The sequence below is a fragment of the Hippichthys cyanospilos genome, chromosome 10, assembly GCF_059441005.1.
Source record: "Hippichthys cyanospilos isolate Australia breed blue-spotted pipefish chromosome 10, RoL_Hcya_1.0, whole genome shotgun sequence".
Classification (NCBI taxonomy): domain Eukaryota; kingdom Metazoa; phylum Chordata; class Actinopteri; order Syngnathiformes; family Syngnathidae; genus Hippichthys; species Hippichthys cyanospilos.
The window spans coordinates 8,808,600-8,824,238 of NC_142378.1; the positions used below are offsets into that span (position 1 = coordinate 8,808,600).

The window sequence follows — 15,639 nt, forward strand, 5'->3', positions numbered from 1 at the left end:
ACTCTGATAATCATGAGCAATAATTAAAAGTGTCGTGTGTGCAGATCAACACAACAGGCAGTCCCGCCCATTCGGCCTCCGAGTTCGGGACCCCTCGTAATCGACGCCAGCTCCCACAGACGCCCTCCCGCCCTCGCCCTCACATCTCGTACTCCCCCCTGGTGTGCCGGGATCACCCCGCCAGCGCACCGGCCGCCTCCTCCGCCGGACGTGCCCCGCATCCCGACAGCCCCGCCCCCTCCAAGCAGGCGCCTACCTCCTCATTTCAGGCGTCTGGCCCGAGTCATCCGTCACCCCACCGTTACATTTCAGAGCCCTACCTCCCGTTTCACGAGGACCTCAGGGGAGGCCAGTCGGGCGAGAGGCAAGAACACTTAACTTTTGAGACCGCCGTGGCCACCAGCTTAGGACGTGCCAACGCCATTAACTCAGCCCCTCAGCTCAGACACTCCTGGCAGGTCCCCAACGGACATTTCCGGAAGAACTTGCCGCAGGCTAGCCCGGACGGCGAGCTGCTGAGTGACACAGATGATGACGACCGCTGCTAAATCAAACAGGAAGTCGATGTCCAGGAAGGAGCAGACCTCGTAGCAGCGCCGCCACTCGCCTTTAACTGTTTTATGACGACTTCTTTTGTTGGCCAGTAGCATTACAGGCTGAACTAAACTAGTGATGGAGGGATGAAGCTTCATCAAGCACTTATTATACTCTTTAACTCCTCTAGATGGCACTCTTGATTTAAGGAAGCAGTGGCAATTTTATGCATTGACCTTCCATCTTTAAAACAAGAACATCATTTAAAGGGATAAAGAACATTTCACAATAGCACTTCATGAAGCTTCATTTTCCCATTACTACTAAACACCACTGCCATTTATCAGCATTGTTAACTGTCAGGCTTCACTTGCTGTGTGTTTTTTCTGTGCCTCGAGAATGTGGGTCAGACTTGCCTAAATCACAAGGCTAGTTTTGATGATGACACCCATGTATTCATGACCTACGCTTTTATTATATCTTCGTGAGACCCAGCCTATTCATGCATGTCCACTGTAGTGAACATTTCTTTTTTGTTCTTTATCTATTCACTCATTCAAACTACCCTACTAAGTCCCAGTGTCCTCAGTAAATGATCTCTTGGTCTTTCCAATGAGGTCTCATTAGTTTGGTTGGGATGCAATTGACTTTGTTGTCTTGCCTGAGACACAGCAGTGGACACAAACAAACATGCTGGGTCTCAGGAGGAACTTGTGGAATTTCAATTTAACTGACCCGCAACCAACGGACTTCTGATTCGATAGACAGCGAGGATAGTGATCAGTCCACTTAAAGCGCGGCTTTCAAGTTTGTGAGCTCCAGAATCGGCCACAATTCTGAACATAGCCATTAGAAGGCACAAACTGACAATGGTCTCGTGTTTACGTCTTACACTGCTCTACACCAGACTAGAGCAAGCAAACGTGTCAATGTGGCAGCCATGTTGGCAAGGGCAACCTTCCCATCAAAACAACGGTTGAAAATTTGTAGGCTGCGTCAATCGCTTTGGCTGACGACTCCTCAAGTAGCCTGCAAGAATCGCACAAATCATTACAAATTTGACAAATGTGGATGGATGGACAAAAATTCGTCATTTCAAATGTTCTGTTTACACAAGGTCCATGTTATTGCATAATCGAGCCAGGGATGAAGCTGAAGTACTTGGAAATGAAGTGTTAGTCAGTAAATATTATTCTCTGTTGGTTACTGAATCCGATGTATTTCACCATATGTTCTCTCTTCTCGTGCAATCAATAACAAAGCAGCCGGTAAAGCCATCTTGTACTTGTACATAGTGTTCTTCCTTACATCAAGGATGTGCTGCCTTCTTCCACCATTAAGATGACAATGGTGCATCTTACATCCGTTGCAAAACCATTTGAAAGGAATCCTACCTGGTCATGCAAAACAATGATGGTATCAAAAGACAATATCACATGCTGGCAAAAACTCCTGGGTTTTTATTTCCTACCACATGCCAACACTCTTTGAATTCTGTGTGTTTATTATCATGTTCTGCAGTGATCACTATAACTTGAATTTGTATCTAAAATGTGAACACAGGACTTTGCCAGGGAAAGAATCCTTGGACTGGGTGGTGTGCCTAAACTTAATGTCTTGAACTTAAAAAAAAAGGAGAAAAAAAAAGGTACACTTGTGCTGCACATGTTAGGGTACACCTTTAGTCAGCAAACAAATAGCTGGCCACTTAACCTTGGGCCATGTCCACACCGACAGCGGGTATTTTTTATACATACATATACAGTATATATATAAAAACTTGTTTTGGCCAGTTGTCCGCACACAACTGTTTAAGAATGGTTAGTTCTGCCATGAATTCCCCCCAAAATATGCTCAAGCCTTGTGTGCAAAATTTGTCCAGTTTGTTGCAAGATTGCATTCATTTTTGTTTCGTTTTCCTTGTGTGGGAATTTTATTCATTTTATTCATTTTATTCATGAAGCATTTCTCCATTCTTGATCATTTGCTGCTTTTTAAATTGAATGGTGTTTTGGAGTTATGTTTTTGGCATGCTCACAACACCATACGAATGTATTATGGACATTCTTTTAATTTATTTTGCTTTATTTGTTGTTGTTTCTGTGCCTTTTCTGCAAATGGCGCCTCCAGCCTTCTAATTGGCTCAAATTGAGTTTAATCGGCCAGCTGCTGCTTTTGGCTCGCCCCTGACAGCCCATAAAAGCGTTTTCACGGTTGCCATTTGTTTTCCTAAACCGGTGACTTTTCCCAAAATGCTTTTTTTTTAAGATTATCTTAAATGGTCCTACACTTTGAGGTGAAATTTCAAGTTGACAGCTTAAGAATGTGTTTTTATGGTAAATGTATTTATTTATTTATTTTGGGCTTTTTTTGTGGTTTAAAAAAAATATATCCCAATGAAAAAATACCCGCATATGTGTGCACATAGCCTTAATGTCAGTTTATACATGACAGTCTCATCTGTGCCTGGGAACATTCACCCAAAACCTCTCAAGTTAGAATTTACTTGAGAGGTTTTGTCTTGAATATGTTGTATAAAGTGGATAAAAGTACTTGTTCTTACTGTACGATTGCTCGTGTGTTTACAAGATCATTAAAGAAAGATCACTTGTCCTTTTTCTCTTAGTGATATTATTGAGTGTATCAATGTATCCCACCGGATAACATAAAATTTTTATTTAATTTAATGGTCCAATAATCAAAAGTTTTCTTTAATGGACAGATGGACTATAATGGCATTATTTGCTGCATTCCCTGAATTAGTAAAGTTGGATTTTTGTGATCTACCAGCAATAGCTAGACAAAAAAAAATTAAAGAAAATGAATAATGATAAGTTTCTCTGATTGTATTTGTTATCACATTAATTTAATCGCCATGACACATAACAACATGAGTTGTATTGACTGCACAATGTTATTCAGTGAAATGTTTGAAAAGCTTAGAAAGTTCAGAATATCGGGTCTTAATTTAAATAGTGGAATCTATGAAAAAAGACTTTCCGAACATATGTTGTGACTCACCAGGAAATATGGTTGCAAAACATTTTTGTTCGCGTGTAACAAATACAAGTGGGATCATTCAGATTTCCCGTCTTCTATAAATGCAACCTGAACCGCGCTCCTATCGCGAGAGGCTGGTGACGTAATAAAAACGCGACAAATGTCAACAACAGAATTCCACTGTACCTCGGATGCTACGCACTTTGATACGTTTTACTAAACGACTACCAGAGTTCAACTAAAATTTCAATATTCTGTCTGTTGGAAGCGTCACGACGATGATTCTCGTCGTCTTGTTCGGCTTCCTGACGCTGACTTTTGGTCAGCAGCTGGACGAGGACTGGATTGACCCGTATGATTTACTCAACTACGACGCTAGCACTAAAACCATGAGGAAACCCAGTGAGGTTGATAGTTTAATATGCGTAACTGACTAAATAAATGTATATGCTAGGACTTAAATGTGGTGTATTGATCCCAATTTATTCAACCGTGTTCCTTTTAGACGCCAGCAAGGGATTTGAGTGTCCCGATTTTACGAAAAGAGCACGTCGACTCTGGCCAAGCTGAGCTGATCGTCTGCAACCAACAGTTGTCTGATTTACAAAGTCAGGTGAGTGTTTTCACACAATTATACAATCGCAGTACAGTACTGCCTTGAGCCAAGCTGCACAATTGTTGTATTGATCTCACACTAAAGGTTAGACTCCAAAAACAAGCCATTGCGTCATAATGAAAGTGAAAGAGAGGCGCCAGTAGTATGCAGTATTGCCAGTGTATTTTAGTAACTTAACGCGTATCCCACATTTAGCTCCAAATCAAACTTCTTTGTTTGCATTTTTTTGGAAAGACAAACCTTAACTTTATTGTTAAAAGATATGAATTAAAACATGCTTTTGAGTTGTAAAATGCCTTTAGTGTCTTTGTACAACGAAATCGGGAATTTGAAGCGCGTTATGCTGCTGCAACTTGTATATCTATATACAATACGTTACATAACTGAAACAAAGCAAATGTTAACTATAAAAACATGTAACAATACCACAACATAAAGCTTCTCACTCAAGTCTTGTTGTTTGCATGATGTCACGTATCTGATAGAGGCGAAGTTTGAAAGTAAACGTGCAAGCTATTGCAATAGTTGATGACACATGATACATAAAAAGGTTCAGTTCTCCACTCCCATTTAGATCCGCTTCAGTTTCAAACACCGACTCTGACTTTGGAATAAGCATTTACACTCCATGCCGACATTCTTCTCTACTCTATGTCGGCTTTGCCTGCAGTATTCCTTCTGCACCAACCCAGTCTGTCCAACAGCGTTACCACCAGTATTGCTGAACTAAAATGCTGCAAAAACACCCTACTAAACCTTGCACTGATTTGATTTAGAAGAAATTTAATTCAGAATTTTTATATTTTAAGTCCCTACTGTCATTTTGAAAGAATTGACATAAAATGACAAAACAATGTGTCGCCCATTTCTAACATTGAACGCTTTTCTTCAGGTTGAAGCACTAAAGAAGAGTATGGAGCACAGCTCACAGCAGCCCACGTGCAATGCTGTTTTTAAAAGATTCATGAACAGACTCCTGAAGGACATACAAAGAGTCAAAGTGGTATGTAACCTATTTTTCAATTTATATCTTTTTTTCACTATACGTTACTACTGGTCAGCCCCAAACTAGGTGTGTTATGGATGCAGTCTCAATGGCTGAACAGACATGCTGTTGTCTTGGTTTACTGAAAATGCTAGTGATTTTGTTTCGAATTAGGAGCTAGGTGAGTGTTCACATGCATGCAAGTTCCCCACTGTTTCTAGTGTAGGTCAGCCTAAAAAGCTAGCAGGATTCAAGACAAAACAATGCAACTTCATTTATAAAACACATTTAATACCAAATTCAATGTGCATGTCACATTTAAAAATCAAATAGTCTCTTACTCTCTTTAAACTTACCTTTCTATTTCTGATATCTCTCCGTTGTGTCTTTCCTCGGGCTGCATGTGTGCCATATGGCTTTCACTACTGATTGGCTTTTGCACAGCTAATCAATTAAATGCTGCTATGGGCGGGACAGTGCTAGAGCAAGGCCCATCAGTCAAGCCTGGATTATCAGAGCCTTACAATGACAGTGCTTATTGGCTGCAAAATTAATAGAAAAGCCCAATGCTGATGGATAATATTGGCATCAAAAATGGTATTTTCTCAGTCAATTGTATGTTCTTGATGATGCTTTATGACCTTCAGTTCAAAGCTGCGCATTTTAAAACGTTAATAGTTTGAATTTCTTGAATTTGCGATGTTTGAGAGGATCTGAATTTGAATCTGTAAACTTTTGTTTATTTTTAAAAATTTTAAGTGAGTTTTTTTTTTTAAATGAAAATATTTATTTTTTACGTCCTTAATTCAAGTAGATGATCCACTTAGTGTAAGATTATGAAAAAAAAAATCAGATTTTTCTTTGCTTTAGTCATTAAAATGGTTATGTGGCTCCCAGTGTTTTTGTTTTGTTTTGTTTTCCATCTGTGGGAAAATGGCTTTTTAAGTTTTAAAGGTTGCCAACATCCGGACTCAGCCAATGTGCTGATTAAATCCAAATCAAGCATCTTAAATCAATAGTCAATTATAATGATGTGGACCAGGTATTGCAAATCTTGTAAGTTGCTCAGTTCAGAATATGTAGTGCAGCGGTGTTGAGGCCACACATTTCCTAACATGCTTTGCAAGTTTGCAGTTCTCCTTTAAAACAGTCTTTTGCCACTCTCTCCTTCACATCAACACAAAATTTGTTCAGAAAGTGGAAAAAATTACGGCTTTGAATTCCTCTCTCTTTGTAATTGTAAACATGACAAAGTGATTTGACCAATCTCACCCCCCCCCCCCCCCCCCCCCCCACTTACACAGCACAAAGACTCCGCGGAGTATGATGCCTCGATCCGACTGTCCAGACAAGCCGTGACAGAGATCCAGACCTTTATCGATGGAGATGACGTTTGTCGAACAGGCGCTTTGGACAACGCCATGAGTCAAATACTGGTGGACCTTCGACCGCACGACTACGAGACCTGGAAGTGGCGCTTTGAAGACACCTTTGGTGTTGAGCTGGACACACTTTTGAAGGTAAGAAAGGGGGATTCCTGAAAGAGTGGAATTGCTCATGTACATCTCTTCTGGTATTTATATACACTGTTTAATGACATCACTGCACTCTAGGTACTCTATGAGTTACAAATGCATACACGTCAAAAGTGAAGTGTTTTCTATAACACCTTTTCCACTTGTCATTTGCTAGTTGGCGCTGTGCATTTTGCTCTTCATGGTCATCATCTGCACTCAGCTTTGGTCTAGTATTTCCTGGCTAGTGCAGTTCAAACGACTGTTTATCGTCTGCTTCTTTGTCAGTCTTGTCTGGAACTGGTTGTATTTGTACAAGGTGAGTTCAAATATTTTCTGTCCGGTCGCTGAAAAATAGCTTTCCTTTTGAGCACGTTACCTCTTCTGCCAGATTGCGTTTGCTGAGCACCAAAGCAACATTGTGAAGATGGACAGCTTCAACAACAAGTGCACTGGCGTGAAGACGATTGACTGGCGCGATAGTTTGAAAGGTATGCTGAAACACCATCAGCACACATTACTTTCAAAAACAAAAATGTTTGCCTTTTGGATAAAATTAAAGAATGCCAATGTGAAGCTGGTGAAATTGCAAATATGTTTGAACAGGTACTGTTTTTTTGTATGCTGAACAAAAATAGAGACTAGATATATCTGTCTTGTTTGTTGTTTTGACACATTTGTATTTTTTGCTTTTCAAGTCAGCATGAGACTCTACTTTGTTATCTCTGCTGTATTTGTAGTTTTTTGGTATCTTCTTTGCATGTAAAGCACTTGGTATGCAGTAATTCTTTTAAAGTGCCATATAAATAAATTTAAGTTTGAGTTTTATTTGCAAATACATTCAAATGAGTTTGCCAGTCCAAAATGTTAATTTCACATTGGCAGTGCCACGCTTCTTTACATTTTTTTTCTGTTTGGAAATAATTATATACATTATATTTAATACTGATATTTTATTTAACACACCTATGCGGTTGTGTCAATTCCACAGCTACACACCCAGTCTCAAATAAAATCTTAATGTTTTTCTTCGCATATAAAAGTTTAAAAAAAATCTGTTCTCAAAATTTTAAGACAAGAATTTATACAGATTTTCAATGCTTTTATGAGTAAGTATTATTTATAGCAATGAGTAACTATTGCAAACAGGTCTTGCGAACCACCTTTGCAGCATTCATGTGCCAAATATTGATTTCATGGTTTAGCTCATTTCCAGATTGTTGATTTTCAAAATGACAAATTATTTGAATTCATGATTTTTTTTTTTGTGCCCACCTCTAACACAATTGATGTAAAGATGATGCGTTTGATCACTTTATTTGCATTCTTTCAGAGTGGGTCAGAATCACGTGGACTCTGCAGGATGACCCATGCAAGAAATACTATGAAGTCCTCATGGTCAACCCCGTTCTGTTGGTACCTCCCACCAAGGTATACGCAACAGTTTATGATAACAGTCAAAGCAAAATGTCTCAAAAATTTGATTTGACATCCATCCCGCCTTAAAAAAAATGTTTAAGTTTTGTGACTGTGCCTCATGCAAAACGTTTTCTTCTGTCAAGGCAATCTCTATGACCGTTACGACCCTCATCACAGAGCCACTGAAGCATGTGGGCCAAGGGATCAGCGAGTTTCTCAGAGCGCTCCTCAAAGATCTTCCAATCACCCTACAGATCCCCGTCCTCCTCACCATTGTTCTTGCCATTGTGGTAAAGACTTTGATTATTCTCATATTTAGTTGTGTGTTAACTTCTGGGCAAAGGAGTCTGAGAGGTTCATGGTGTGAAGTCGTATCAAGACAAACATCAACTTCTTGTTTTCAGGTCTTCATGTACGGAAGTGTGCAGGCAGTTTTCCAGTATGGCGTCACTGCACCTCTACGGGGTCATAGAAGGGGGCCAACCCTTCCACCACCCGAGCAGCCTCGTCTCCAGGAAATTGAGGACCGCGGTCACATGGAAGGAGGGGACATGCCGCAGCCTCGTCTGCGACACAGTGCAGATGAAGGCCCTTTGCACAGGAATCAGTTCTGTCAGTCGCAGCCCAACAGAGCCAGACAAGAGCCAGCTCAGATATTTGTGGAGACCTTGCGCACCGCCGCTTCTGTCCACGCACAGCACGACTTAGACGGGAAACGGCGTGCAAGACACGTCGAGGCAGGGCAGGGGGACTACGAGCCTGACCCTCAAGCGGACTCTGATGATTATACAGATGCAGACGAGCAGCAGAGAGACGCCGATGTTTTGATGTCACAGCTTGATGTCAAAAGAAAAAACACAGACTGTGACGGTCAATCAGAACATCCAAAAGAGGACAATAACACAGAGAGGACGCCATCAGGAGGTCCACGGACTCAAACTAAACAGGATGTGCAGGTAACAGTCTCTGAATAATTTCTTTCAGAAAATATCTGGTCACTTATGTTGGCTGACTTCCAAGTTTTCTCATCAAAGCAAATAGTACTATAAGAAATCCTTAATCGTTAGAGCTGGGATGGAAAAGTCTGTTTAGCATAGGTTTTGTTGCCGTCTAATAATTCATACATTTAGATGATAAACAATGAGTATTTATATTCACGCCAACTTACGTTCAACCTTAACAAATTTTTAAAATAACAAAATAAATTACAGAGTAGCATGCGGGTTTGAATTATTATTATTATTATTATTATTATTATTCAGTGGAATAATCGATAGTATAATTGACTTTAGATTTGGTAGTGACAGCCTTACATTGTATATTTATACTACTGTTTGTGCATTTGTAGAAAATGCATCAAAATTCACCCGTTTTTGGCCAACCTCGGGGAGCGGCCATTTTGCCACTTGCTGGCAATTCAGATGAATGAAAATCGGTGGGTTTTGCTGCTTAATTTATAATCCACACACCAAATATCAATCATAAAACTGCATTTAGGTAAGTGCGGCACCAAGAACATTTTTTTGTTAAATAAAAATTTTAGATTGACTTCCCCTTTAATTCATTGCCAAATTGTGCAAGCAAAGTCTGGTTTGGTTTTGTTTTTGTATATTAAGTTTGTTTGCTTGTACTACTTCTGGAGTGGTTGACCTGTCCATTTTGAGGCAAAACTTTACAAAACTACTGTACAGTATGACCGTGCTTGAACATTTCAGCTCTCAGTAAAAGCACCGTCTGTCCCCGCAGGACCCGAAGGCATCAGCTGGAAATTCGATGCCGCCTGTATCGCTGATAAATGTGGAAACGGTCGGCATTCCTGTTCAGGAGACGTTGCAGTCGGCCATGTGATGAAGTAACGCCCGGAGCTGGTGGTTTCACTAATGAACTACAAAATACAGTATGTCATTGCCACAGAGTCGGCGGCTGAGCTGCTCTGGCCTTAACGGATAGTTGCCGATGGATTCAGTGGTCTCAAAGTAGCAATATCAATACTACAGTATGACCAAGATCATAACAGTCAGCTGACACTTAAGCACTGAAAGCACCTTGAGTGGTTGATGAAGTTAGATATGTCAGTGAAGGCAATTTTTAAGATAAATTTAAACTGAGGTTTTTTTTGTTTTTTTTTTTTAGTAATGCTGCAATTTTTTTTAATCTTTGTAGTTAATGGCTGATGACATATTTTATCTTATTGTATACATATCTGAGTTTAAACTTGAATTGTTTACAATACTGTGGCCAAAAACTGCAAGTCAAACCTGACATCCCAAGCTTAGGTTCATAGTGTAATATCTGCTGTTATCATATGACTGTTATTGAGGCAGCACCTCACGAGACCTGCAGTTAGTTTAACCAGGAATTTTCATTCACCGATGGACAAGAAGGGACAAACTCAATTATTAAGATGGATTGATTGATGGGTTGTGCAATTTGTGCTTCATCCCTCCCTTTCTCTTTTTTTGATTGTTTGGCATATTTAAGAGCATCAAACCAATTCTCACAATGACATGTCGGATGACACATAAATAGAAAATGCAGTTTCTGAATAATGGTTAGTATCTGACTTAATTTAAGGAGCAACTTTTGAATTTTGTGGAGCATTTTTAAAAAAAAAAAATTAGCCTAATTTTGGTGACCTGAAGCAGGTTGTTATTGTTTTTTTAAATGAGTAAAAATATAAAATGATGAGCAATTGTTTTTCTCAACAGTTTTGATTAAATTCACAGTGTGTCTAGCAGCATATTGTATTGTGTAAAGGTAATTTTTTTACATAAATAACAATGAAGATATGATCTACTGCAGTGCATTCCATCTTGTAGAGGGTATGTGCACATTGCAGAGCAGGGCCAGGAATCCATCTATGGATGGGCCAGTGTGTCAAAACCTCAGTTGGGGGTGACCTGTTGTCAAGGTTTCATGAAACAAAATCTATTTTTTAATGACTATATAAACTTAAACGTAAAGATGCAATTAATTTAAATATCTGGCAGTTATTTGAGGGTCTAACAATACTTTATAAAATAGCAAGAAAGATTACAGATATCAACGTTTTCTCCTGGTGACCAAAAGGGTAGCCAGAGAGTAACAAGAAGTGGCCATGTAACTTTGCAGGGGGTACATGGAAACCTTCATATTTTAGTTCCTGGAGCTCAAGCAACTAAACATTTTGCCATTAGCCGAGATAGCTGCATGGATGTCTGATGAGACTTCTGGGACACTGCTCACTTGAGGTGTGGACCTTCCGAGCTGGAACTCTGCTCCTACTTGTTCTGACAGCGACGTGAAACTGCTTGTTTCGAGCCTAGGACTTTCTCTTGGCTACAGCAAAACCTTCATTTATTTATAATGTTTTCATGCCATTCCGATAACGACTTTGTTTTGAATCATTATCATGTTCTTTTTTTTCACGTGTGTTTTTTTTTTTTTTCACCAGATGTGATAGCTAGGCTATTTTTCTGTTAAGTTCAACTTTTGTCTCATCAGACCATGGCTGTGCATTTGCTGTCTGGGCCTTCAGAGGGGACCTAATTAAGGACTTATTACCCCCCATAAAGACAATATTACCCAGCAGTGCCTGTGATCTTTCTTTTCCTGTTCTTTTGGTATTATTATTTGGCATTAAATTATCTTGACACTTTTGCTTCACTGTGGTTTTGGTGGTTGTGCATTTTTAATACAATATTCCTCTTTATGAGGATGGTTAACCAAATCAGTCGATCAGAAGTGTTTAAAATCACTTTACATGGGGGTTTTCCTTATTAAAGTATAGATTCAAAATGCTAATTTGTGACCTCAAATGGATATAACGGGTTTCAAAAAACTAAGACTTGGTTTTAATCCACTTGAAGAACTTTGACATCTGGATAAGCAGGGGGCGCACACTTTTACAATAAAGTTCAGTTCCTGCTGTCCTCAGAGGTCTGTTTCTCAATCAACCTCAATGTCATCCTTTTCAGAATATCTTCATTGTTTATGCCTAGCTCAAAAGGAGAGACAATTCCTCTATCCTAACTTGTCAAGGATATGCACATTTACAATGTATTGAATGGCCAGAAAGTAGTATTTTGTGGCATTTTATAGAAATAATTTATAAATAGTTCCTTGTGCCAACTTGGCAACTCCAACACCAGTTGAAGTTCGAAGCGTTTTGAATGCCACAAGATGGCGTCAAAATTCAACTAATTTGAAAGACCTCTGCCCAAGAAGGCGGCTGAAAACCATCTGCCTACACCCAAACTTATCTAATCACAGTTATATTAAAAGTGATCTGGGTTGACTTTATGGTGGATTATTTACAGTTAAAACGTTTAACCCTGTAGATTAAACTCAATTTAAATTGTCATGGGGTGTCAAATACGCCCCCGCAACCCCCCTTCAATTTCCAACAGGGGTTGGTCCCTCTTCCCACTAGACCCATTGCAAATAGCAAAAATTGGTGTGTAAGTGATGGCCCCTTGGAAGGAAAATATTGAGTAGCTTATAGAATGTCAATGCCACAAAATAGCCATTAAAGCCAATGAGATAGAATAATATAGCTAAACCACTATTAGTAAATGTTAGATTGTGGAAACCAATGTCAAAACATGAGACAAATTGGCAATAGACTTCATTTTTTATTGTCATTGCCACTCCAAGATAAATATACCGTCAAACTAATCAAAAAGCAACAATACAAAGCGACATAAAGGGGCTAGTAAAACTAGCATTGATGTGTGTTAAAACTGGGGTATCAGACTATTAGATCAAATGTGATCATTCAATAACAGTTGTATTCAAAGCCTTTTTTTTTTCTTATTTTTTTTTGCTTTCTGTATACTGATTTGATTGTTTTTCTGCATCAGGCCTCTTGGCCTTCAGTTGTTGGGGGTTGTAAAACAAAGGTCAATCACACCCTGAAGTGGACACAATGATTGGCTGTCATTGTGTTTGTCATAATCTGATAGGCTCCTGTTGTGGGTGGGAGGGGAAGTTCAGGAGCAGAACGAAGACATGAAAATGGAGGACTATGTTGTAGTTGACAGTCTGATGAATGATAAACTTAAAAAAAAAGTCCCAGACAGCACCTTCGATAAGGTAGAGTGATATGCTTTCATTGTTAGAAGCAGCTCCATTTTAGCCTACCGCATAAATGCAAAGCACTCTGCAGCGACTGCAACCACCTCTAATAATAGCGCCAAAGATGATAATGTAACAAGCTTTAACAAAATCCACAAGAATACCCCATATTTGACCTCTGATTTGAAGTCTGTAATAGAATGACCAGTGTTTTATTTTAATGTTATTTCCTAATTGTTTGGCGACTTCACACACTAATGTGAAGTCGCCAAACAGAAGATTTATACACTAATGTGTATAAATCTTTTGATCTGTCTTAATAGCACAATGCATGTAAATAAAAAATATACAGATCTTAACTTTTTAATCCTCCATTATTCAATTTCTTGACAGCAGTAGCTATAAACTATAATTTTCATTCCGAAGCAAATGGTGCAGCAACACAAGAAGACAGACATGCAGGTGTGTTTTTTCTCAACATGACCTCTTTTCACCTGTGAGGCCCTTTGAGACCGTTGACTCATGGCTTTACAAATAAAATTTGATTGATTGATTGATTGATTAATGTTGTTCTTCATACTGCTTCTTGGGGGCCAAGACATGCATATTAAAGAAACCATATGGCACAAGAAACATTGCACATAAACAAATTGTCGTATTCTTTTCATTGAATGATGTTATCATTATTATTTTATGAGGTAAACTGTGAGTATCTATTTTTCATTTAAAAAAAGGGGGGGGGGGGCATTTCCATTCAATTAAATGTTAAATACAACAGAATCGCATACGTGATTTTTTTTTTATTGGAAGTCACATTTTATTATAACTATATAAACCAAATATCACTTCAATTATACATAGAAATTTGAATATATATACAGCACATCTGCCTCATATGCAGAGGTCACGGGTTTGATTCCCGTTCCGGCAACCAGCTCAGGGTGTACCCCACCTGTGGCCCAAAAATGACACGGATACACAGCAAACCCACAACCCTTGTGAGGACAAGTGGATAAAATAATGGATGGATGAACAACCATGCACATAAATATAGTATTTTTTATTTTTTACAATTTTATGTTTCCCTACATTGCATTCCCAGTTAACATATTTCCTCTTCTCTATATCTGAAATACAGGCACTTTTTTAAGGTACAGCATTACCACAGTAGAATTCCCGTCATGACTTAAACAAGGCCACTCCAAAGACATGCTGGTTTGTTTTCGGTCATGGTCCTGCTGCAGAATTCATGTTCATGTTGGTCTTGTTTGTGTCCCAAACGACTGGATTTTTTCCCATCAGTTTTTTGTTTTTTTTTGGGTAGACGGCGAATCTTGGTGCAATGCCAATGCTGGCATAACATGACAAAATGAGTTTTCCTCTTTAGAAGTAAAGTCAACTTTGATTACTGACACTGGAATGTTTACAGGTCACGGTGGAATTTGTGACAACTTTTGAGGTCAGGTTGTAATGACATTTTATTGTAATAGTGAAACATGTCTGTCACTTGTGTGTATATTACTTAATGGCGTTTTTTTTTTTTTTTTAATTACAATATGATTTTTAAAAAGGTAGTCAGAGGAGGCCTCAGAAAATTAAATGTGAGCCAAAATGCACTTATTGGGAGCGGGGCATTTTTTGTAAACTTGGTTTACGCTTAAGTGTAAACTTTTTATTGCCTAAAATTGCAACATTTCTCTGGCTAATACAGTTTTACACAGCCACAGAATAATGGACATTTTGCTTGCCATATAGTTTTTTTTTTGTTTTGTTTTTTTAAACTGCCTGCTTACAGCAAATCTGAACGTACCAGGATGTTTAACACCAACATATTTATAGAAAATGGATAGATGGGCAAACATAACACGACCGAATACTGCAGGGTTAAATAGCAGTTCAAATTCAAAATCATCACATCGGTAGCATCTTTTTCCACCTCCTTTCCTTTTGTTTAATTGATTATTTTAGTGAACATATAAACACATTTCACATAATTCATATATACAATCATATACACACATGTTGATTGATGATTGATATCTATCGACCGATCTATCTATATGTGTGTGTGTGTGTGTGTTAATATATATATATATATATATATATATATATATATATATATATATATATATATATATATATACACATTAATTAATTGCTTTATTTAAGAGCCGTGAATATTTTGATAATTCAATATGAAATAAAATGAAATTAACACAAATATATGCTTTATTATTAATAACCCAAATTATTCAATGGAGCCCCTGCAGTCAGGTCACAGACCCCTCAGGGTCCGCCGACCCCATTTTGAGTACCACCGATATATACATTACACGACACAAACGTTTATACAAGCTCTTGTTCAATTGATACATCATTTTTATGTTATTAATACTATACTTTTCAAACTCTTTTTGAGCACAACCATCAATTTATATCTTTTCGGTTCGATTTCATATTATAGTTGTTCCATAAATTGAGAGATTGAGCCGCAGGGCTCAAATCATGAGAATGGG

The 15,639-nt window shown here is 38.5% G+C and overlaps 2 protein-coding genes across 2 annotated transcripts in view; both read left to right on the forward strand.

Moving 5' to 3' along the window:
• The window catches only part of cacna1ea (calcium voltage-gated channel subunit alpha1 Ea), a 64,544-nt gene extending 61,397 nt beyond the window's left edge, over nt 1–3,147 (forward strand). The window contains exon 46 of the mRNA XM_088424894.1: nt 45–3,147. Within this exon, the coding sequence (XP_088281020.1) occupies nt 45–548 (504 nt within the window). The 3' untranslated portion in view covers nt 549–3,147. The remainder of the gene's footprint in view (nt 1–44) is intronic.
• Nucleotides 3,148–3,701: 554 nt separating this feature from the next.
• Nucleotides 3,702–11,713, forward strand: clcc1 (chloride channel CLIC-like 1). The gene is made up of 10 exons (XM_088426604.1): nt 3,702–3,941; nt 4,040–4,147; nt 5,043–5,153; nt 6,440–6,655; nt 6,828–6,968; nt 7,041–7,140; nt 7,983–8,080; nt 8,212–8,358; nt 8,473–9,024; nt 9,815–11,713. Exons 1-10 carry the CDS (start codon nt 3,813–3,815, stop codon nt 9,914–9,916), a joined length of 1,704 nt encoding a protein of 567 aa, XP_088282730.1. The 5' UTR covers nt 3,702–3,812; the 3' UTR covers nt 9,917–11,713.
• The last annotated feature ends 3,926 nt before the right edge of the window (nt 11,714–15,639 follow it).